Source organism: Sturnus vulgaris, chromosome 15 (genome assembly GCF_052056855.1).
Source record: "Sturnus vulgaris isolate bStuVul1 chromosome 15, bStuVul1.hap1, whole genome shotgun sequence".
Classification (NCBI taxonomy): Eukaryota; Metazoa; Chordata; class Aves; order Passeriformes; family Sturnidae; genus Sturnus; species Sturnus vulgaris.
The window spans coordinates 10,494,789-10,510,746 of NC_142257.1; the positions used below are offsets into that span (position 1 = coordinate 10,494,789).

The 15,958-nt window shown below is 41.2% G+C and overlaps 1 protein-coding gene across 7 annotated transcripts in view; it reads left to right on the forward strand.

The window, feature by feature from the left end:
* FSTL4 (follistatin like 4) overlaps positions 1-15,958 on the forward strand; it is a 258,601-nt gene that overhangs the window by 137,965 nt on the left and 104,678 nt on the right. For all 7 annotated transcript variants that reach the window (XM_088173724.1, XM_014892738.2, XM_088173727.1 and 4 more), the window contains one exon: positions 14,342-14,532. In XM_088173724.1, the coding sequence (XP_088029850.1) occupies positions 14,342-14,532 (191 nt within the window). The remainder of the gene's footprint in view (positions 1-14,341; positions 14,533-15,958) is intronic.

The window sequence follows — 15,958 nt, forward strand, 5'->3', positions numbered from 1 at the left end:
AAAGGACCAAATAAGGAAAGAGACACAGCACCACAAGCATATCACCCTCTGCCACATGCTCACTCACAAAATGGCTTCTCCGCTTTTTATACCCGGGTTGTCTCAGGCAATCCTGGCCCCTCCCACAGTCTGTCAGTCAGCTCTTCTTCACCATCCATTGGTGGAGAGTACTTTCTTGCAGCTTGATTGGAGGCCAGGTGTCATGCCACGTCCCTTAGGAACAAGCCTGCCCTCCTCCCCACTATCAAGGCTCTCTAGTGGCAACAATACGGGAGGGGAGAGAGGACTACGGGGAGAGCAAATCACAGTAAGATAACTTTACATCAATAAAATTTCTCTAGCATACAGATAATGTTCATTCCTTAATTGCAAGAGCCAACCATCACATTACCCATCTATAACAGTTAGTTAGTTAGTTAGTTAGTTAGTTAGTTAGTTAGTTAGTTAGTTAGTTTTATTGGCTGCAGGAAACAGATCTTGAAATAAATAAACACAGATCTTGATTCCAGTCATCTTTTCTGTGCTGCAAATGAAGACTAAGTCCAGCAAACTCAGTGATAATCCCTTGTGGTAAAACTGGGGTGAGGAGAGTGGGAGTAATCCTCTGTAAAAAGGGCAGACAAAGGGAGAAAAATGTGATCACTCTGTACTTGCAGCCTACCTATTTTAGCTTTCACTTCCTTTAAAGGCAAAGTGATAAAGGTGGGAGACTTTTGGTGCTGTTTTGATTGCCTGCTGTGAGATGCATAAAAGTTGGGCAGGGCTGTAAGTTGATGAGGCTCGATGGTGTGCAAGTTGATTTATACACCTCCATGTGGTTTGGCTAAATTTTAATTAAAGCTTGAACATTGATTCTTATTTTTACTTTTGTCACCTTTCAGGCAGCTTAGTAGAAGAGACCCAGAATGATACATCTTGGTTTGTACATCACAAAACCACATGGTGTATGAGAAAGACATGACTGAGGGACTGGCACAGCATTAAATTTCTTGGCTCATCCTACAGAGCAAGAACTTTCATTCATTTTCTATGTGGTGCTAAAGACAAGGAGAAAAGCATTTGTGTAAGACCATGTATGAACTGATCTGAGTCTCATTATCACTGAGGCCTTGCAGGGTGTGTTACCAAAAGACCCAGATGATATGGGAAGGTTTTCACTGAGAAAACCAGTGTGTTATCAACAAGCCTTATTATCTTACAGAATCTGCCATGACGGAAGGGCTTCCTTAAATAAAACTTAAGTACTCTCAGAGCACTTAGTAGCCAGACCTTTGATGTCATTGTAATGCCAGCACAGGCACTCAGCAATGCAGTAACTTATTCGCCCTTGTGCTGCAGCTTGAGCTGCATTAGTCTCCTGAAAAGGCAAGAAAATCACTTTGGGTACCCAGTTTCTGAAAGTGCAAGGCGTAAGCATCAGTTCTTCCTTTAGAGCCCTCAACAAATAGAATTTATGTTAATAAAGCTGTGTTGAACCCAACTTACTGTTACCTAACTGCTTCTTTGAGCAAAGAACAGCTAAAGCTGTGCAGCATTTTAACAATTTGCTCTGCTTCAATATTGAATTTTAATCTCCACTGTAATAAACCTTGGAGTTTTATCCTCTCCAGGGGTTTGAGTTTCATTTGGGTCCTGTGCTGTTTAGAAACAGCTAGGTGGGATTTGTGGCGATGAAAATTGACTGTAAGTTGGTAATGAGCCCAAACCCTTGTGACACTTAAAGATTACTGTGAGCTAAGGGCACGAAACCATGTCAGTTCATCAGAGCCGTGGGAGCCGAAGGATGCATCATTTGGATCTGCCACTTGTGTTATAGTTAATGCATTTGAAATAAATATTGAGTGGTATGAATGTGGAGCAGAGAGTGAAATGAAAAGATTTCCTGGGATGTGAAACAAATTCATAGTTGGGGGTCTGCTCCAGTGCTGTTTGGGCAGGAAGGGGATAAGATGGAAAATGTTTTGAAGGCTGTCCTGTAAATGGCTTAAGCTCCTTCTTTTGGGAGAATCTAGAGATGTGCTTTTATCTTCTTCCCTCTTTCTTTTCTAGCCTCCAAACTCTCTCTGATACTGGGGATGTGTTGCCATGGGGAAGGCATTTCTCATCCATATGAGAGATGGAAATTTGGGGAGCCCTTTTCTTTAGGGAGTTCTTGAGGGAGCCTGTTGAGGCAGAGCATGAGCTGAAGCCCTGCAAGACAGGGACAGAAGTGCCAGCGCCAACTGTGCTGTGCCTGGGTAGGCAGCTTCCTTGGGGCCATTGCTCCCTTTGTCCCAGCTCTTAAACTGTGCTAATTCCCTCTCAATGTTGTGCTCTCATGAATCAAAACACAGTGATTTGTCATTCATGCTTTACCCTGGAATATGGCACTCTCAGTGCTGAAAATCTTCAGGAAAAACATGTTTTCATTCCCCTTATTTCTGTGGTAAGAAGCTTCCCTCTGTACTTTAGTGACATATATAATGAAGAATCCCACTGTCAACAATTGGTGTGGGGATATTATCTTGACAGGCCTCCAGCAGATCTACTCCAGAACTGGTACCCTGAACTGCAGAAAGGTTATTTGATTTGTCAGTAGCAAAGCACTTTGAGTGCTCAGATAATGTCCCATCATTAAAGTGTTAAAGAGAAAATATTTTTTAAAAATCCCACAAACAAAGAGAAGAGGAATGAATCCCCAAAATTCAGCCTGTAGCATTGGTGAGCTTTTATTTATTCATTATGTTGCTTGATCTGCTGCATTTGCTGTTCATGACATAGATTTAGAGCAGAAATACAAATCTTGTTTCTGTTGCCTGGGCTCCGATGGGAGAGAACGAGAAGCAGTGATGTGGATTTATGGTGTAAATGGGAAGTAAGAATAGATGTATTTGTGTTTTTCTCTCTGTTGGAGCCCTCAGAGTTGTAAATGCTGCTGCTGCCTTTTATAGACAGGCCAAGGTGTATTCAGAGGTTGTGTTGAATGCTATGGTTGTTTGGGCAGGTTGGTGCAATAGGCATTGGAGTCTTCATCTACACTGTTTGTCACATGGAAAGTGTTGGATTTATCACTTTATGTAGCTTGGCCATTGTGTCATTATGTGGCACAATTTCACTCTCCGTAATTGAAGACTGTATTGGTTTCTGGAGTGCCATATGTGTATGACACTCTATTATGTGTGTGATTATAATAACAAAAGTCCAACTATTCTTTTGCAAACCTTTATATCTACTAAATGGAGTACTTTTTACCTCATAAAATTCTGGAGGAGTAGGTAGACTCTCATGTCTACATGTACATGTTGTAAATATTTCCCTTTAATCTGTTGTTTGTGGACTAATTTAAGAGTTTTCTGTGTGAAGTTTCTTACCCCTTTTGATATTTTCTTTCCCCATTACAAGTACATTCTCTCCCTTGTGTGCATGTTTTCCTCTTCAGAAGTTAACATTCTATAATTGCAGTAACGCCCTTAGGGTGTATGTTATGGTCTACTAATGAGATGTCTGAGAGGTCTCCTAATGACATCTGAATAACAGGCACAGCACATCGTTATCAGACCATTACACACATCCTTAACAATAATAAATACTCCTGCTTACTGTGATTACATGTGTTGTCTTTTAGTGCTCAGCAAGAGGATATGGGAGACTCCACAGTTCAAGTGAAAGCTGGGGAAGTGCTGTAAATCAGCAGTGTTTTGCAGAGGATTTCTCTGAATGCCTTTGAGGATGTGAAAGGACACACAGTCTGGAAAGAATTATGGTTTTCCTCTTGCTTTTGGGTTGGAAATGTCATGAGAACTACTTCCCTGTGTGTGTACATACCCTCTGCTCTCCCTGTTGTTAAAATCACACACCTGAGTAGGAATGTTCTTGAGAGAACAGGTAACCATAGCAATGGGCTTAGAATTGCTTTAAAAACTCTGTGATAGAGGACAAAGCTGTCCCGTGGCAGATCCTGTGGTCTTGTGATAGAAACACGAGTGTCTCCAAGAAGTTATTAGAGAAAACCTGTGCACACAAATACCCAAGAAAAAGAAAAAATGTGCTTGACTGCATCCATCAACAAGAATGGTGCATGGTAGCCTTTGTAGTATACATTGTTGGCCACTTTTCCTGTGCATACTTCATACAGATAAGACACCAGACAGTAAAAATGAAAAATACCTTTACCAGGGAAACATACATGAAATCCCAAGCACTGAGTGATAGTGAAGTATTCCTTCTGACAGCACAGACAGTGAAATGTTTGGAAAGGTGTTTCAGAGCAGAACAGAATCAGCAAGATTTACATTCGTGCTGGACGACTTTAACGTTTATTAGAGCTTCCAAATAACACATTTAATGTCTAGAAGTATTTGATAGATGCACCAGTCAGCCATAAAAAAGTGAGCATTGGTTACTTCCCAGAGGAATCTAGACAATTTTGCTTTCTCTAATAGGAATAAGGTAGAGGTTTATAAAATGTCAAACTACAGCTTGCATAGCATCACCAACTGAAGCATTTGGCTTCAGCGTTAACAAAGCAGCACTCCCTAAATATTAATTGTTGACAGGTTAATTCCCTTCATTTAAAAATAGCAATCTCAGATGCAAAGAATTAAGCTAAAGCACGGCATCAGGGGTAAACTGGTGCTTACAGCAGATACATTGCAAAATATATTACTGATTTTCAAGCAACTCCTCTTCTTGATGTATTTGGTTTGGGTTTTCCCTTGTCTGCGGCCATGTGCATCAAGCACAAGGGTGATATCTCTTAACTTCTTATCCATCTCCTGCTTTCACTGCTTCTATATTGAGGCTGTAATCCATAATTGAAAGAGCATCTGATGCTGCTGTGAAGGGATAGAAGGGTCCCAGGAGATCCGTTGCACCATATTTATTCTACTGTTTGTGTTTTGGCAGCACTTGAGGCTTTAAACCCATGCCAGTAGCTCTCTGAAAGCATGGCGAGAGCCTTATCTCAGAGCCTTTAAAAGAATTGGACAGATATGGACAGGGAGAAGTATGTAGATTGGTACAGACTGCTCCCAACACCCCAAAATTTCCTGCTGACCTACAACTGTCCTCCAAATATTCCTTCATAACCCATCACAATGAAACCATGCTGATCAGAGCCTTACTGCCATTGCTGGTGGCCCAAAGGTTCAACCCATGGAAAGAAACCTGTCATCTAACCATCCTTACAGCAAAAGCACAAGGAAATACGTAAAATGAGTACCATCTAGTTAATTCTTGCTAAAAGCAGAGTGTTTAGTTTTACCACTGTGTGCAGACTGAGTATGGAGGTTTCTGGAGTGTCCCACTGTGCTGCCATGGAGCAGCACACACAGCATCACGGCTCTGGGATGGATAATTTGACCCTGGGAAGTACAAATCACACAAATGGAGATGTAAGTCATACAGAGTCATACAGAGTAGGTTTGCCTTTAATTACCTTTGAGTTGCTGAAGTGATGAAACAGAAATAGAGAAGACCCCTGTTTACAGGAGTGGTGCTCAGCTGTTACTTACTATCTGGGAGTGTGTCTTTTCACAAATAGCTGTTTTTACTTTTTAGTTGGTTTTTTTTTGTTTGTTTTATTTTGTTTTCCATATTGGAAAGATGTATTATGCAGTATCCCTTATGGATCCAATTCAGAATCCCCAGCATCCACCTTGCACCTGCCCAGTTACTTCTCTTGTCTTACTTTCTTCTCTTTCTTACCCTTAATAAAAACCTCACTGTCTTCCCAGGCTCTTTCAACACAGTGTTTCTCAATCACTGAAGCAATTCCTTGCACTGTTTGTTTTGGGATGGGATCTTAAGTAATTAGACATTCTTAAGCTAATTCTGTTGTTATTGTTAAAAGACCCCGTATAAGGAACATTTTCCTCTCCTGCTCCCCTTCTCCCTTGTCTGCACTTTAGGATGCAGCATCACTAATTTAGCTTAATAGCTTTTAAAAAGCAGAACAATACAATCTGAAGACAAAATATAATTTAGAGAGAGTACACAACAATCACAGAGAGTTGAATGTGTGAGAGTATATATGTAAGATCACATTTCTGTGTGTAGTAATAGATTTATAGCAGAGTGGGCTGTATTTTGGGTCAATTAATCATTAGAAACAGACAGTTTTCAGTATAGGACTCATGCATAATTCACTCAGGATTTCTGCTATATTTACACTCACCTACTAGTTGAGACAAGCAATATAGGAGTTATGAGTTGTTTGCCTTGACTGCATGGTGTTCCTTCATCTGCAATGATGTTCATAACATTGTTTCTTCCCTCTGGTTTGACAATAATTTTTAATTTTTTAACATAAAAATAACAGCTAGTACTCAGCAGGCAGCAAATATAATCAGAATAGCCTCGTTTGCTTTCATGCTTTCCCAGGCCAGGCATTGCTGTTAGTTACATCTTCTTTATGCTAAATAGTTTTTGGGAATGCTGTCTGAGTGGATCTTTGGGAGAGATGTCCTGGTGGAATGAGAGCAATCATCCACCAAATCATCTAGAAATCCCTGGCTTGGGAATGTGTTTGGGCTCTTTGTGGGCTGCACAGTATCACCTTGTAGTACCAGAGATGGTCTGAGCCAGCCCAGGGGGTGGGCACTAAATTTTGGAAAAGCCACCCACTGACTAGAAGCCAAAAATGGTTCTTGCAAACATGGCCATGGTCATTTTGTTGCCAACCACAGAGGACTAAAATTCCCAGAAAAGAGAGAAAACCCAGTCATTCAGAATGTGAGCTGCCTTAGTGAGAGCCATTGTATCCCACAGCTCCTTGAAGAGGACAGGTATAACATCAGGTGAGCACAATAGCAGAGCAGACCTGGGAAGGTGACGTGGAATAAGAGACTTACAATTTGATGTACAGATATATGTGTAACAAAATTCAGTAGATGGAAACTGAAGCTAAAGAAATTTAAAATACAGTATGTTTGCCCATTGAGACTAAGTAATAATTTTTAAAATTTCTCTTAGATGCTAAAATGGAAGCATTCCTGGGTGGTGTGCTATAGATGAAACAAATTATGAAGCTGCTGCAGGGAAAATCATGTTGAACTCAGTGCAGAAGGTCAGAGTGTGCACATAATCCCTCTTGGCTTTAAAAATCTATAAAGTCTGTAAATCTATAAATCTGTGGCACACTGCCTAGTTGGTGATAGGCACTTGATAAATTACGTTTATCGTGTGTTTTCCCACCTGCAGTCTTCTTCCTACCTCCCTCCCTGGGGCTGCTCCTGCTCCCTTCCAGGCAGGACACAAATCTAGAACTTGCCTTTGGACTTTGCAAACCAAGTTGTAATTCTTGGGCTTCCCAAGAAAGGCTGAAAATTCATCCGTCTCTTCCAGTGCATTTGGGGCTGAAGAATATGATCCATTTAGCTTTATGTAGTTTGGAAGGAATATAGTTTAAGGTAGAAATAGAGTTTTCGTTTATAGAACTGGGAATTAATATTTTCATGCTGTAAGTTTTTCATATATTTTTAAAACTCACAGAGTAATAGATGGGTGCTTTCTCTTGTAATAAAATGAAATATTGAAACAAATATACACTGAGGCAAGCTTTAACTCTTCCAGGTTGTAAATGTCTATTGTTTAATAGTATCTGCTTCATGGCATATATTCCATTCCGTTTCTGTGATAAATTTGGTGAGCTCCCAGTTACTGCCAAATTATATATGGTTACCTGATAATTGTACATCTTATTAGCTGAAACACATCCCTAAGATAAGCAAGTTCATTTGGATTTTTATTGTTAATTGCATTTTTTCAGCAGAGGCAACTGAAGGATGTTCATGAATTTGCATGATGTTAAACATCTGCTCCTCTTAGCAGGAACTTAACCCAGAGTTTCACTTAACCTGTAAATTCAAATCAGGAATAAAACGGGTACTCAGCCTTTGAGGTACTTGGCTGTGTGTAAAGGAGGCGAGCAAGTAATGCTGTGAGGGAACAGGATGTAATTAGCAGCGTTGCCTAAATGCCACATCTGTGGTGTGTGGCTTCCTCTGTGCACAGAGATGGTCTTCAGTGATGTTTGGGGGCAGCAGAAAGCCTCCTGTGTAATTATCAGGTGTTATAGGAACACTGCAGTGGGGTTACATGCAGTGTAATTGCTGCAGAACACAGCCTGGTATTTTATAGGAAGCTTTCTCTGAATGATCAGAAGTTAAATGGTTGTTATCACTTTTTTTTTATATTAAAATTTGTGTTAGTTTCTCTTCATCCTTAATTGGTTTGCTCAGACCTTGTATAGAATCACGGAATCATTAAGGTTGGAAAAGACCTCCAAGATAATGAAGTCCAACCTTCAGCCAAATATCCCTGTTACCACTATCCCATTGCAAAGTGCTACATCTGCTCATTTTCTGAACTCTTTCAGGGATGATGACTCTGCCTCTTCCCTGAGCAGCCTGTTCCAAGGTTTAACCACTCTTTCAATGGATAATTTTTTCCTAATATCTAACTTGTAGTATTTACAGCCTATAAAAATCAGAGTTAGGAAGATTCAAAACTCGCAGATATCTCTAAATTGGAAGAAATTGTCAATTCCAAAAAGGTTTCTTGATGTTCTCCTCCTGCAGCTGCACTTGCTCAGAGGAGTCTGTTCATGTAAATTGTTGAGAAAAGCAGTTATTTTCTTATTTCCAACCATAGAGGAAAATTGTGAGGAAAGTCCAGCTAAACTCTCCATGCATGTACAGAAACAAGCAATTACAGGAAGAGGAAGATAGAAAGAGACAGATATAAAATTTGCATGGTGGAATGGGGATTTGCAAGGAGACCCCTGAAGAACTGAAGTCATCTTGAATTTTCCTGTCACCATGTGAACTTACTCCGTTGAGTGAAACAGGCCATAAGGCAACAGATCATTGGGGTAAAGAGTTCACATAACATTCAGCAGTCAGCTCAGGTTCAGCATTCTGATCTTTTGGGACCACATTTCCACTGTTCAGCCAACACATTCATTTTGTATGTAGGAAAACGGGCTGGTGCTGATGAGGAATTTTGCCATAAATGGCACAACAATTAAGAAACCACACTCAGAAATAAATTTGTAACATTTTAGTTTAGTCATTTTCTAATCCTTCTAACAATGCCAGGTAAATCCTGAGTGAAATACAGGGAAAGGACTGTTTTGAAAACATAACTTTTCTCCAACTCCTTTAATTTTGTCTAGAAATGTTATTTTCAGTAATGATATCTTTTTTGCCCTATAGATACAGATGAGAAAACAAATCTTACTGGTCTCATCTCCTGCACTGAATTTCTCCCTGGAGCTTGAAAACTGCCATAGGAACAGCTGAAAATAGTCAGCATGGTTTGAGAGGATCTGTCAAATAAAATGGCACCCTGGATGCCTCCTGCCCTAGAAATTACACTCTTCAGCTGGCTCCAAACTGTTCTTTATTACTACATACGGTGGTGCTGAAGGGTTGCCTAGAAAATTAGTGCCACTGCAGTTCCCCTTTGCAGTTCCCCCTTCAGTGGTGGGTTATTTGTACTGGGTTGTTATTATCCTCCCCCAGGGACAGTGGGCAGGAGCACTGTCCTGCAATGGTGGGTGGATTTCAGGCATGGTGGGATCCAGGAGCCAAATGGGGCTTGCAGCTCTGCCTGGGATGCCAGGTAATGTCTTATCTCACCTGCGGTAATAACACACTTACTGAAATCCTATGCTGGGAGTGGCAGCACAGTTGCAGATTTTCAAGGGCTTGAGCCCAGATCTGAGACCATACGGACTGGGTACCTCTGCTTCAGCTGTGTGGAGGTGCCACTCAGGGGAAACTTCTGGAGAGTTTTGAAGGGTCACAAGAAGTTTGAATCTCTTTGTATGCCTTCTTGTGTGTTTCTTGATAACCGCACACTCTTATACGTAGCCTAGATGCTAATGGCTGCACAGCTTCTCTCATGGATTTTAGGAAGAGCTGCAGGTGCCCCCTGCCATTCTTGCAGCCCATATGGTTTTGCTGAAAAATAGCTCAGGAACCAGTGGGATTCAAATCCTATAAAGACTCCTGCGTGTGTTCAGGCTCACATCTGCTGTCAGGTGCTCTGCACATCAGGGTCTCAGAGATTGGTGCTCTGTAGGTGTTATTAGATAATTTTTGATATTTAAAGAAGTACTGACATTTCGAGTAATCATAGTATTGTAAGGCACCTTGCATGGTAATATTTCACTGGGAGATTAGTTTCCCCATCAAAGCAAGCTCTTCACTTCCTCAGTTTATTTTTATTTTGTACCCTGCATTCCTTTAAAGGACACTTTCATCTCCAGCCTGGCTGTTTCTCTGTTATCTGCTTTTACTCAGAACTGGGTTGAAGATTGCTGTGGGATCCAAGTGTAAAAAGCCTGAGGCAATTCACAGAAACCAGGAGTAAAATTTTTAAAGAGGCCAGTTATTGAGGGAGCTGGATTAATGATCTGTCATCACAACTTAGCCACATTCACCACTGACCTTTCACAGGGAGGATGTTCTTGATAAATGTAGATCATTACTGAGTTCTGACATAAAACAATAATGGCATTCTGTGTTTCTTGGCAGGCTGATCAATATTTTATCTCCCAAAGCATGCAGAACTGCTAAACAGGATGAATTATGTCACTGCTGCAAACCAGAGCAAGAAGCACCATTGCTTGGAGTGAGCAGGGCATGTAAATTTGATAATTATTTGCCACATTTTAGCAATCAGACCTTCATATGCTGGATTTTTCTTTTACACTTCTTCTGTTGTTTTGTTTTGTTTTGTTTTGTTTTTAATTCGAATAGTTCCAGGCTGCACTGGGTTTGAAAATGCTCTAAACTGATAAGAAGGGCTTGTTTCTTTGGAGATCTTCCCCAGCATGATGTGTGAAATAATGGACTAGAATTGAAGAATCAGTTTAGGGCATGACAGAATAGCAGTTTTATCTCATTCAGAATTTGTATGGGTTTCTTTCTGTGTGTTGGTTCCCCAACTGTGTGGTGGGGATGGTGCCTGAGTACACACAGGGGGTCAGCTGGCAGTACCACACAGGAACCTGGAACACATATGGTGGCATTTCTGATGTTTAGAAACAGGGAAGGGAAGAAACACTTCAAAATGCATCTCTGAAGAGCGGTAGTGGTCAGCTAAAATCATAGAATCAGAAAATCCTGAGTTAGATGTCCACAAGGATCATCAAGTCCACGGGATAGCCCCAGAAATCCCACCATGTGCCTAAGAGTGTTGTCCAAATGCTGCTTGATTTCTGTCAGGCTTGGTTTCCCTGGAGAGCCTGTTGCAGTAGCCAACCACCCTCTGGGGGAAGAACCTTTTCCTAACATCCAACCTAAACCTCCGGGTACAAGTCGCAATTGTGAACAGAATCCAAGTCCCTAGGAAGCTCTAACAAGGAAACCAAACTGAGAGACATCCATTAGCAAGGCCAACCAGGGAGAGCAGCCTGAGATGAGATAAATTGCTAATAATGAGCTTGTGTTGCAAAGGAAGCTTCTGGGGCCAGTCAGCAGAGAGAGAGGAGAGTGGGGATAAGTGAGAGGGCACACATACAGCTTTTCTGACATTCTTCTTGCTTAGCAGTCGTATTTGTAATACCTGGAAGAACAGAACAAGAGGTAGCAGAAGCCTAAAGAGAGTATTTAGTAGATAAAGTTGGTAGATTCTTGGCGTAGTGTAAGAAGATTACAGATGTCAGGACAGCAGGAGAGGGTGAAAGGGAAGGAGACGATATACAGAGCTTTGCTCTCCATGACCTATAAACCAGCTCAGTATCAGCAGTGGGTCAGCCCACCCAAGTGTCACTGTGTGTGTTGCCTGTAGCTGTGCTGGTGCTCACTAATGGAAACCGCAAAGCAGAAATAGAAGTGGAAGAAAATTAAATCACTTTCCCTATCCTCATTAGCCCTAGATACATTTCTGGGATTAACTTTTGACTGAAAATAAAATTCGAGGTCAGAGAAAAAATATTGCAGTAGCTAAAATAGTATTTACAACAGAATAGCTTGATTAAATGGATACAGTAATCAGGTTTTCTCTTAAATAAGCTGGTGATTGAATGAAAAAAAAACAATTCATGCTGCCTTCACAAACAACAAAATGACATGCTTGGGAATAAAGAAGTCAAGAATAATAAACACAATTAATAGTAGCTGAATAGCCTTGTTTTTTCTGTTAAACAAGACTGATCCCAGGTGGGACCCAGTGGTTTTTGGAGGTTGTTTAGAGAGAAGGAAAAATTTATCAGCTGCTTAATATCCCTGAGCAGCAAGAGATGCTCCAAACCAGATGGGACTGAGTTCAGAGTCTTGCAATTCTTGTTCATGTAGCAGGAGGGCACTGACATGAGTGGTGAGCACATGTTCAGATTCTGTACCCTCTCTCACCTTCTTAAGTCATGATGCTTTTGAAGATGGGAGCACAAAATATTAAGGGTGAAAAAAAGACTTGACAATAGATGGGTTTACTATCAGAGAAATGCCTACCACCTAGAATTTTAATTGGGTTTTGTTTAGAGTGGGACCAAGAGGTCTAAAATGTTGCAGCTCATCAAGAAAAGGACAGGAACATTAGTTGTCACTGTTATAAGTGAGAGACAAAAGTCTCAATATTCAGCAAAATTTAGATTGCTTTATTTGATATAGGAAGAGCAAGCAGCGCGCTGGGGAGCATGAGGGGTCACCGCCCACTCCATGCTCCACCCAACCTCGGTTTGCAGCCTCTTCTTATACTGTGGTTTCTCCTTATAATCAACAATTTTTGGATTTTTGTTGTCATAAGCAGTGGTGGTGAAATAAACATCCTTACACAAATTCACAAAGCCTTTGGGTGATAATCAGTCACAGATAGCCATCTGGTCCTTGTAGATAACCACCAGAGAAGTTCTGGAAGTCTGGTGCTGGAGATAGGCAGTATTGATTAGACAAAGGCAGGAAGGGCTTTTTGGGAAGTCCGATTTTGCAAGCTGGTAGCCGATACAACTTATTTGGAAAACATAACATATTATAATGTAACATAATACAACATAATATAACATAACAAGGTGATTTTAAACAGAATTATTTTATCATATAATTTCCATTATCTAGTGTCCATGCTTCACTTCAGAGCTTAGTATTCTGGTTTATACAAACCCCAATGCTTTTGTGATTAACACGAATCTTTTATCAATTATCACATCACTGTGCCAGAGTCTTCTGTTATTTTTCAGAGGAATAATGTTTTGTCTTTGGGGAGATGATCTACAGGAGTATTGTCCCTTAAACTGAGGTGGGACCATATTCTCTTAGATTTAAGATTAAATCTTCAATTTAATCCAACAGGATCACTGATGGGATTTAAACGAAAAAAGTTTGTTTTAAAACAAGTAAAGAGTAAGGCTATTTACGTTGTAGGGAAATTACATTATAGACATAAGGACATCTGAGGGGAGCAGCTGAACGAGTTGATGCTGTTGGTGGGGTATGGTTGATACCCACAGAGTGTGGAACAGCTGGAGCCTGAGGGTCTGCTCCAAAGCTCCTGAAAGGCACCAGCCACTGTGCCCTGCACTAACAGATTTGCACAAAAAGATAGTTGCCATTTCTCATTCCGCTGAGTTCTGCCAGACAACAGACAAACAGAAAAGGGTAATAATATATCACTTTGGGCATGGGAATGCATTTCCTTGAGGAGAAGAGCTGTGAGAGGCCTGCATGCTGCAGGCACAGTGTGAGCTTTCCGTGTCAGAAGGGTTCAATCTGGTTTCTTCAGCCAAGCCAGAGTCACTTCTGGGAGAGTGGCTTGAGGGTTTTTCCCTGATAATAGCCTTTTTCCCTGGTCAGGGGCAGGACAGTGTTTATTTCAGCATGCAGAGGGATGATGAGAGCAGGCATTAGTGGCACCACAGCTGCAGGGGCTCCCCACAGCCCTGCGTTCCTCACTGTCCTTCCTCTGGCTCTACCACCCCAGGCTGCCTCTAAGGTGTCCTTGAGATCAGCCCCATGTTTGACACAGGGTGGCACTCTGAGGTGCCATTTACATTAGTGGAAATTCCTAAACATCAGCTTCCCCTGGTTTATTTTTTACTTTATGGGATAAATTTATTCACATAGAAAAGCATAGAGCCGATTTAATATTTGTGGGAGTTACAAACTGAGTGTGGAAGTCTGTAACTGAAGCCCTATAAAATCTGGAAGGTAACATGCTGGAGAGTATCCGTGACAGCAGGATTTAGAAAATCTGCCAGCTATTACAAAAGGTAACAACTACAGGAGCCCCTCAAGTGCAGAGCTGAGTGGAGCTGAATATGCAGACATATGTACCTAATTTTTCCCTTTAGGACCTCAGTCCTTTGAAAAGATCAAGGTAAGTGCATATGGTCCAGAAATGCTCTCTTGTCTCTCAGGTGACACCTGCACAATGGCAGACTACAGCCAACTCAAGAGCATCCTGCTGGACTTGCAGGCTCGCCGGCAGAGCCCGCCAAGCAGCCTGGCCAAGGACAGAGCAGCCCAGAAGCGCTTCCTAATTGAAGAGCTGTTTAAGCACTTGGATCTGAACAGTGATGGGCATCTTATCGGCTCTGAACTGGCTCAGGTAGGTTTATTGTTCAGTGAAAATGGAATTATGAAGTGGATTTTAATTTCAAAGTGTGAATTGAATGTAACACAGCAGCACTCATGTGGGAATGGTCATTTGTACCTGTCCAGTCAGTTGCAGGTAAAGGAGGAAAATCTAACACAGGCAATGAGTCTCTCTCTGCATCTCCCAGGAGTCAGTCTTGTTTCAAACATTTAAAGCTCATCTCCAAACATTTTCCAGCTGGCATTTTCCAGCCCCATCCATACTCCTCAAAATAGATTATAATCCTTGCTCTGCTATCTGACATCTTCTGAAGTATTTCCAGTTAGCCGGCTTGGGGAGAATTAATTTAGATTTTTTTAAGTGCATGTAAGTTAGGCAGAAATCTCTCCATTCTTCTCCCTGCCTTCTGAACTGTGCATTAGCATAGAGTAATGTGACAGCAAAGTTGGAATGTTTTTCAAAAAGTTTGTTGTCCTAAAATCCCTGGGCAGATGCTGAAATGTTGATTAGCAGAAATTTATAGAAAATGTAAGAGCTTGAAAAAACTGTTATTTCTAATTTCAGGCATGCTGTGCTGTTGGAATTATTCTCATTGGTAAAATGAACCAAACAGCCATCCTGGGTACTCGATCTGTGTCCTCAGCTTGCCCTTTGCACATGCAGACCTGAGAAAACAGTCCTGTAATATGTCTTTTCCATTCCATTACATCATCCATGAGAAGTATTAGAAACAAATGCCTTTTAAGAGCCCTATGGAAGCCAGTCCTATCTGGGACCTATTCCAGTTTCCAAAGCTGTTCCTTTGTAGAGTTATGGAATGGTTTGGGTGGGAAGGGACCTTAAAGTTTATTTCATTCCAACCCCTGTCATGGGTTGTTCAGAGTAAGTTCACCCTTGAGTGTTTCATCTGCACTCTTACTTCCCAGGGAACACAGAGTGTGTTGCAGGCATGACCCTGCTCCTCTCTGAGCTCACTCCTCTCCAGGACAGTTTGTGCTGCATTTTAGTCCTCAGGCTGTTAGCAGGATGCTTGATCCTTTCCACACAATGAAAAGTGTCATCATAAATTCCCTTAGATCTTGGAGCTGTGAATACATGCAATATTTCCTCAGAAGGCAATGATTTTTTCATAAAGACATGGTAGCTATAAGAAAACACTTTTATCTGAATTCAAAGCCATCTTTTACAGTCGCATTCAAGTGTTGGTTCTACTCTCTAAGTTTTTTGCCCTTTTTACATGAAACTTATTTTGTTGGGATTTTAAAACTCTCATGGAAATAAAGGTTTGGCAGCCTGCAAGCAATTGTTATTGCAAAGGAGCACAGACAGTGCTATAAGGTCTGCTTCAAAGTTCCTCTGGGCTTTGTTTGCAGATGTGCCTGGAGCCCAGATCTGTCTCACAAGTGCATGCAAAGATATTGGCTACTCTTATTTTAAT